Raw genomic sequence first — 9,453 nt, forward strand, 5'->3', positions numbered from 1 at the left:
TATTTATTATTAATATGCTTTTCGTGTGTCATAGTTTGCATTAAAAAAAGAGTATTACTATATCTACAAATGAATTATAAAAAAATAATTTTATAAATTAATATGGTTTAATCTGATCGTTAAATTTATTTTATAATAAAAATAATTTTATAATTTGACCAATCATAACAAATTATATTAATTTATAAAATTATTTTTATATAATTTTTTTGTAATTAAATATTTTATTTCAGAAAAATTCATAAACATGCCACTTCAGAGGAGGTAGAAACCTTACACCTTATATTTCAAAAAAAAAAAAAAAACCCTTATACCTACCCCTGCTTTTGTCCTTTCCTAGCAACCTCTCGCCCTTTCATCATCCCCCATCTTTAAATATGTTCCAACTCCCGACAGAGTCAGCCACCCTTTTCACCTTCGGTATGACAGAGCTGCCCCTGCCACCACAATCTTTAACAATTTCTACATCACTGTAATAGAGGAACCCAGAAGGACAGTACGGTATATTTAGGCAGAAATTTAATTCACTTTCAGCTGCGAACAAAGGATAACTGCGAACAAAGGATAAGAAATAGATGAGTAGTCAGAGCCCCAGTCTCTCTGTCCACGATAAAATTGATACCGTTTTGTAAGGGCCTGTTCTTCCCCAGAATTCTCATTTCTCACTGGAATATTTTCACCCAAATCGCCGGAACCCGTATCAAGAGATGGGTTTGCTCCAAAGCCAATGAGAACTACGATGGGAGATAAGCCAGATCAAGTCTCTAGCGAACCATCTGCCGGCATGTCCAGCCTCCGGCGAGCCATTGAGATATTATCCTCGTTGATTTCAGTGTCTCACTCAGTCAAAGTCTTTGCAGCAAAATGGCAATCGATTCGGGGCAAGCTTGAGGAGCTCAACGCCGGCTTAATCGCCACGGAGAACTGCGAGTACTCCAGTGAAAGCCCAGCGGTGGCAGGCTTAGCATCTGCCATATTTGTCACTGCTAATGAAAGCTACGACCTGGCTCGCCGTTGCGTTGATCTCTCTTATAGCGGCAAGCTTCTCATGCAGAGCGATCTGAACGTTATACTCACGAAACTTGATCGGTTCTTGAAGGACCTCTCTGACTTGTACACAGCCGGTATTTTGACTCATGGGTATGCGTTGGTTGTTTCAAAGCCTGGTCTTGGTGCGTGCAAAGACGACATGCGGTTTTATGTTGGAGACTTAGGGACAAGGATGAAGGTCGGCGATAAGGAAATGAAAAGGCAAGGCTTGGTTAATCTGTACGAGGTTGCGGTCGAAGACGAGAAAAACGTGAAAGTCATGTTGGAAGTGGATGATGTTGTGAACGTGTTAGTGAATTCTCTCGACTCACCAGAGACGGAGATCCAAGAAGAGTCTGCGAAGGTGGTCTCGGTGATTGCGGGGTTCGATTCGTATAAGGGGGTTTTGGTCGGAGCCGGAGTTATTAATCCGTTGATTCGGGTTTTGGAGTGTGGGAGTGAGCTGGGGAAAGAGGTTGCCGTAAGGTGTTTGAAGAAACTGACAGAGAATTCGGACAACGCGTGGTCTGTCTCGGCTCATGGGGGAGTGACTGCGCTGTTAAAGATTTGTGCTGGTGTTGATTTTCGGGGAGAGTTGGTTGGTCTTGCTTGTGGGGTACTGATAAATCTCATTGGAGTTGAAGAAATAAAGCGGTTTGTTGTTGAAGAAGGTGCTATTTCCATGTTTATCAAGCTTGCAAGGTCTAAAAACGAAGCATTGCAGAGGATAGCAATTGAATTCCTTCAAAGTATAGCATTTGGAGACGACTCGATTCGGGAAATGGTCATTAGAGAAGGAGGAATTCCTACATTAGTACGTATTATAGATCCTGAGTGGTCGTATTCCTTGAAAACCCGGGAGATAGCATTGAAAGCAATCGAGAATCTGTGTTTCTCGTCCAAAAGTGCTGTAAAAGGCTTGATGGATTATGGGTTTGTGGATCATATAATGTATTTTATTAGATATGGGGAAGTTTCTGTTCAAGAATTGGCCATGAAGGTGGCGTACAGGCTCTGTGGAACATCAAAGGAGGCCAAGAAAGCGATGGGTGATGCTGGGTTTATGACTGAGCTTCTTAAATTTCTCAATGCTAAGTCATTTGAAATTAGGGAAATGGCATCTGAGGCACTCTCCCGCATGATCTTGCTGCCCAAAAATCGAAAGAGGTTTGTCCAGGATGACCGGAATGTTGGGTTACTGTTGGAGATGCTTGACTCTCAGGAAGGACATTCAGGCAGCAGAAGTTTCTTGTTTTCCATACTAATGTCATTATCAAGCTGCAAGAGTGTCAAAAGAAAGATTTTGAATTCTGGGTATCTAAGAAACATAGAGGAACTTGCACAAGCAGGAGTTTCGGATGCTAAAAGACTTGTCAAGAAGTTATCCACAAACAGATTCCGCAGTATGTTGAGTGGAATCTGGCATTCTTGAATGTAATATTTTTTTTTGTTTCCTATCTTTTACTTCTTCTATTCCTCTGGAATCTTTTTTATAGGTGTAAATGTGCACAAGTGTTTGCCAAGTTTTTTTTTTTTCCTTTGCCAATGTCACTCTCTACCACGCAAAGGTTCTCCACTTGCAAAAACAGGGTCTAGAACAGCTTTTAGTTAGGATTTTGGGTTGTTGTACTCATTCAATGCTAACTGCAATTGCAGAGCAAACTAGAAAGCTTAAAAAGTTAAGAAATGGTGACCATAATATTAAAGTAAGAAAAAGGATAAATTCACGCTGCTTTTTCAGTATATTTTAAATTGAGAGATATTTTTATATAAAAAAAATTATCCATATCATCTCTCACCATTTATTAATATGTTATTTATCCTTTAAAAAAAATAATTTTATTTTTCATTTTTGCATTTTTATTTCAACACATATATTGATGAGGGTCAAAGCACTTAGAAAAAAGTGTAAAGAGTAGCCTTTCATCAAAAACCCTAGCAGAAAGCTCCAACTCCCTTTTCTCTCTAAAGACTCCCGCAGCAAAAACCCAACAAGAGGGTGGAGCTTCCCTCCCTCCTCCCATTTGGTTAGATCGAAATTGTATAACCTTTTATTTTATAATTTTTGATTATTTTTCTATTTAAAGTATGGTGAAACACTAATCTGCTATTTTTTGAAATCCAATAACTACCACGCACCCTTCTGTTGAATGTAGCGGTGCGTAAGTCACAGGCATTAGTCATAATAATGTGTGAGATCCACGTGCTACCATACCAGGAAACTTCTACTGCTGCCACGCACAACGTTTCTGGAACCAGGGACCTTGGTTTCTTCAAACTCGACTGGAAGCCACACTCCTAGCGTGGCTTGTGTCCCTCACGCGTCACCACAATCTCTTTATTTCTAGTATTTTGTTTTCCTTCAAACTGAAAATTTGGATCTACAGTTGTAATCTATCATTTTCAAATCTATCTTTATGTTTATTGTTATTTCCTTTTGTTTAGATAAAAACAAAAAAAATAGTCTTTTGAACATTTTGTCCATAAAGTGAAAGTCCTCTCTTCCTCTGGAGGTGAAGTTTAAAATCTCTACTTTAGGCAGAGTGTGGTCTCTCAGACAGTTTGTCTGTAGAGAGTTATATAAGTTAAGACCATACCAATCACAAATGAACTTTTGTATTGGTAGAGTCCCAACTATGAGTAGTTAGCTTGTAATCTGAGATTTTTCCTGTATGTATCAGGTCACAGCTGTAACTGTACTTTTATGAATGAATGAAGTTTATTTCTCATAGAAAAACACACATATATTGATGTGTAAATATGTATTTAAATATAATAATAAAAATGACAGATCAGATGTTGGTGTGTAGTATGAGAATGATAAATACCATTTATTTTTTATAAAATATCTCATAAAATAATATGAATTTATAAAAATATTTTTATTTTAAAATATAATTATAAAACATATTGTGTAAATATCATTATTTAAAAATAGTATTTATATTTGTGGGACATAAAAGTTGAGAATTGTTTTGCACGTCTTGAAGAGGGAAGGAGCACAGGGATGGGCATGTGATGTGAGCAGTGGCTATCATACGTATGTCCAGCTACAATTATCGACAAGGAATAGATAGTGATGGATAGTTTTTCCATCTGTATTTGCTTTGTCGTTTAGACTGCCCTGTCTCCTCGATTCGCAGTTTTATATTTTTGCTAATATAGTTTTGCGTTTAATCAACCTTTCCGCCTGAATATTATCGCATTTTAAGGCAATATTTATGAACTATCCATACAACTTTCTAAAGTGAAGAACAATGGTTTAGATTTCATACAGGTGAATAGATGTTTTTTAATTTTATTAAAATATGTAAATTAACAACCAAGCAATTAATGAGTCAGATCACAAACAATAATTAATGAGGAGGTGCAAAGTGCGGATGGAAGGTCTTCAGGAGTCTGGGATGGGAGTTTGGCATTAGGTCCGTATATGACTGGGGGCAATTGTGAATGAAGATAATGAAGTTATAGGCCCCGTAGATGAGCAGTGTTTACGTGAGATGGCTATTCCCATTCGTCAGCGTCCTGGCCAGCGAGTCCAAATAATTGCTTGGAAAAAACCTCCTGCCGGGTGGTGGAAATTGAATGTGGATGGCAATTGTAAGGGGAACCCGAGTAATTGTGGCAGTGGTGGAATAGTGCGGGATAATCAAGGCATATTTAGTGGCGCTTTTTTAGATTTGTTTGGCTTAGACACTAATACTGAGGCAGAGCTTCGTGCATTAATTTAGGAGGTGAAACTTTGCAAATAACTGGGTTGTCACCGTGTTATTTTGGAATGTGACTTGAAGGTAATAGTGGGCTAGCTTAGTGCTTGGCGTTGCAATTTATGGTATCTTTAGAATTTTTGGGATGATCCACTTCAAGAGCTTGAAGGATTATCCTACCAAGTAGTTCATCAATTTCGTGAAGGAAATCAAGTTGCGAATTTCCTTGTGAGAAGTGGAGAAGCGGGCCATGGGTGGGTACGTATGGTGTGTATGATCCACTACCAAGACGTTTGCTGGGCATTGTTAGACTGGATAGAGTGGGGTTGCCGGCAATTAGAGGGGGCGCAATAGTCCAGTATGTAGTCGTTGGTTGGTTCTGCATGGAGTTTTTCATTTTTCGCTCTTGAGCTTTCACTTTGTCCTGCATGTAGTCCAGTTTAGTTATTGAGTTTGTTTTTGTGATTTTTCTTGTAAGCACGTTGATGAGTTGTCTTGTTTTCACAATATTCCTCCACCATAAGCGAGGGCTCTTTAGTAAAAGCTGGGAATGAGTCACTATTGGACATGTGGCCCTGACTCTATTTAAAAAAAAAAAATTAACTCATTCTAACGTATCGGTTCTGCTTGAATTTTGGCAAAGAATCGCGACTTCGGGATGTGTACCACATGGATCACACCCACAAAAAAATAGTGGATATTTGTGTGCTTGTATGCTTAGCATATTTGTATAGTAAATTCTCAATGAAAAATTAAATAAAAAAGGGAACATATCGATCTACCGTTTTTCAGCCCGAGAGAAAATCAAATAACTCCAAACATGACATCAAGTGTCATCCATTCCATAATCGTTAAAACCATTACAAACCATAAATTGTCCAAAAAGTTCACTAAAAATGTTGGAATGGTGGCTTGATTTTCTATTGAAAATGTCATTCCAGAGACTAGAGGTGTAAATTTAAATCGAGAAATCAGATCAGACCAGTTTTGAACCAGCCCGGTTTAGGACTGGTTCTTGAAATATGCAAACCGGCCAGAATCGAAACCTGTTCTGCGATTTTCGAGATCCGACCGAACCAGACCAGTTGGGGAAAAAAATATGTAAAAATTAATATTTTATATGTATAAGTTTTATATATAATATATAATTATATGTGAAATTTTTATATATAATATATATAATTATATATTATATATGAAATAATTTCATATTATAATTTATAAATTATAACATAAAATGTTAATCTTAAATATTAACATTTGTAATTTGTTTGATCATATGTTACTAATTAATTATATATAAGATATGTTATTATAATTTATAAAATAAAAGTTTAATCTTAAAGATGAAAATTTAATTGATCATATACTTTAAACATAAAATATATATATATTAAATTATATTATATATAGTCTAATATATTATATAGATATACTTATACTAATACTAATATGTAACTATACTAATAGTATAATATTAATACTATTATATAGTCTAATATATTATATAGCTATACTAATATATTAAGTTTATAACTAATACTAATAGTCTAATATACACTATAGTTATACTTATACTAATATATAACTAATACTAATCACTATAACTAAATCACTATAGTCTATTAAATGTATTACAAATATATATAAATTATAATTATCAATTTCCCAAACCATCAAATAACAATTTTAATTATCATTTAAAAAAGAAGAATAAAAAAACCACATTGAAAATTTGAAACCAATAGGAAACGACGTTGTTTCCTCTCCAGTCTCCAAGACTCTGTTTCCTCTCGATTAAACCCTAAAGTCTCAGATTCTCAACTTCTCAAGTCTCCAACAGCAAACGACACCTGTCTCTCTGCCTCACTCTCTTTGTCACTTTGCGCACACACCGGCCGTCGCACATACTGTGAGCTCACGACATCGCCTATAAGTACAAAGAACTTAGCCCCAGCCTGCCACGCACAGACCCTCATCCTCACCTCACTCTCTCTGTCTTCGATTCCTCGTGGTAATTTATTTTTGTGTTTTTTAAATTACTTTGAAATCTAGTAGATGATATTTGTTTTATTAGGATTTTTGAATCTGAAATTTAGAGGTTTTGTGCTTGTATTTGTGTAACGCCCCGACCCCGAGGGTCCGGAGAGTTAACTTATAAAACCTGATAATCAACTCTAACAAGGCTAGAGTACTTCCAAATTCAAGAATTTATCCATTTTCCCAAACCTCAAATCGAACGTATATACTTCAATTAAATAAATCAAATAAACTCATCTATCCAAAATTCAATCCAACAACCCAAATAAAATCAACTCTTCTTCATGTCTCAAATAACAACTAGAAATAATATAACATTAACATAAGTATCCATAAACCGTCTAAATCCATTGAAGCAAACTTAAGAAAGATAATTAACCTCAAACACCAACACTAATATCATGAGATACCCAACAACAAATCAATGCTAATCTTCTCCATAGACTCTAATACTGATCTTCAACTGAGCCATCGATGTCATCTGAAATATTATGAAAATTAACGGGGTGAGTTATCAACAACTCAGTAAGCAGAGAGCATATACTAGCATGTAAACATGAGCATTTATAACATTTGATAAGCCGAACAAAACATTTACTTTCAGAATGTAGAAACAAAACTTGTACAAAAACATTAGAGCGAAATTTTCAGAAAAATAAACTTATTCCAAAAATAGAATCCGTTGACATTTCTAAACTGAAACATTATAATCTTATCTTCATTTAATATCACATCGGGACAATACCATGTTTAACCCCCGTGGTAGGGTTATAAACCACCATTATACCCGTGGCTGGGCCATATTCCATGTTTCACCCCCGTGGTAGGGTTATAAACCACCATTATACCCGTGGCTGGGCCATTTTCCATGTTTCACCCCCGTGGTAGGGTTATAAACCACCATTATACCCGTGGCTGGGCCGTATACCATGTTTCACCCCCGTGGTAGGGTTATAAACCACCATTATACCCGTGGCTGGGCCTTAACAGAAACAGAACGGATTTCATCGAAAATCCGATTACAATCATATACAGAACCAGAACTTCATGCCAAGGTTTTCAGATGACACATCATATCAAAACAAAACACTGAAAGGCTTCAGATCATTTCACATGTTCGAGATAAACATAAACAAAATATTCTCATTTGTTCATAACAAAACTTTTAGAATTCCTTATTCGCTCTTTTACATAGTTCAGAAACAAAGTGCACAAAACTAGCTCATGTCTACACCAGTCATGACAGAAAATACTTTCTCATATATTGAATTTATGCATATGCAGAAAAAAGAACATCTGAGGTTGTTTTCAGATCATTTCTTTTCAAAAACAAACACGTTTATTCTCAAAGTCAACCTCATTTTATTTCTTTTATGCAAAACTAGTATATGAACCCCGCTTACCTGGGCAACTTAGCTTTTCAGAATTTTCCTAAAAAATGTCGAGTCGAAAATAAATCGTCACCTATAAAAATAATCACATAATTTCCGTAAGTTTTCAATCAATCATGGATTTCGATAGTTAATCCTAAACTTCTAAAATAACCTATTTTAATATCTCAAAACTTAAAACCCTCGTAATCCCAAAATATATCATTACTTCCTAAAAATCTCCAATATTCACCATGACCATCGTCAAACTTAAAACACCAATATTCAAACCCAAAACAGCCAACAAATTTCATAGCATAAACCAATCTCACACAAACAACTCCATCAAATCCAACCGACCTCCTTCATCCTCAGACTCAGTCCGACACAACTAACAAATTCACAGTAAATATAAATTAGCGCAGAAATACATTTAAATCTCAAAAGTTCTTTGGAAAAAAATACTTACAATGCTATAATATAATTTTTGAAAGATCACGGAGGTGCTGGAAGCGGCAACGTAGCAACAAAACAGTGCGAAAAGCACTGTGGCCGTGGGTCTCAGAAACCCACTTTTGAACGGGGACAAACCAAGACCCGAAATTGATAGGGTAGGGCTTAGAGAGGTCGGTGAAGCCAATGGTGGTGGTGGTTTGCCGTGGATGACGGCGCAAATGGTGGTTTTAGGTCAAAAATACCCAAATCGGAAATGGGGTTGGATGTGCTTCACCGGTGACGGATCGAAGCCGGGGTTGGGTCCAATGGATTGCCAAGAGGTCGGGGATGAAGTGGTGAAGAGATGGTGGCCGGAGATGGCGCGACGGCGGCGCGCGAAAGAAATGAAGCCGCGGCAGGGTGTTGCGCGTGGAGGCTAACGGCGGCGAGATAGGGGCTGAGATTCACGGGTAAGGGTCGCCGGCCGATGGGGGAGGCAATGGACTGGGAGGTGTCGGGTACGACGGCGCGGTGGTGGTGGGCTGGGCGGACGGAAAAGACGCATGGGAGAGGGGAGGGGGGCTGGGTCGCGCGGGAGCGGTTCCGGAAAAAGGAAAAAGAAAAGAAAAAAAAGAAAAAAAAAGAAAGAAGAAAAAAAAGAGAAAAGAGAAAAAGAAAGTGGAAAAAGAAAAAATGAAGGGAAAAAAAATAAATGAGGTCTAAAACTCACAATTTGAGTCACAAAAATCCAACGAAAATTATTTCAACACAACAGTTTTAAATAAAATAAAAAAAATTTAAACACAATTACTAAGTAAAATAAAATAATTAAATCCAACAATACAATAATATTTAAAACCTACATACTAATT

General features: G+C 36.8%; 1 protein-coding gene across 1 annotated transcript; it reads left to right on the plus strand.

The window, feature by feature from the left end:
- The first annotated feature begins 421 nt into the window (after positions 1-421).
- Positions 422-2,552, plus strand: LOC108987253. Its single transcript, XM_018960143.2, has one exon. The coding sequence runs from the start codon at positions 728-730 to the stop codon at positions 2,459-2,461; it is 1,734 nt and encodes a 577-aa protein (XP_018815688.2). The 5' UTR covers positions 422-727; the 3' UTR covers positions 2,462-2,552.
- The last annotated feature ends 6,901 nt before the right edge of the window (positions 2,553-9,453 follow it).

Source organism: Juglans regia, chromosome 4 (assembly GCF_001411555.2).
Source record: "Juglans regia cultivar Chandler chromosome 4, Walnut 2.0, whole genome shotgun sequence".
In the NCBI taxonomy this organism is placed as follows: domain Eukaryota; kingdom Viridiplantae; phylum Streptophyta; class Magnoliopsida; order Fagales; family Juglandaceae; genus Juglans; species Juglans regia.

Coding starts and splice junctions, on each gene's coding strand:
- LOC108987253 (XM_018960143.2), top strand. CDS start 728: ATGAGAACTACGATGGGAGATAAGCCAGATCAAGTCTCTAGCGAACCA.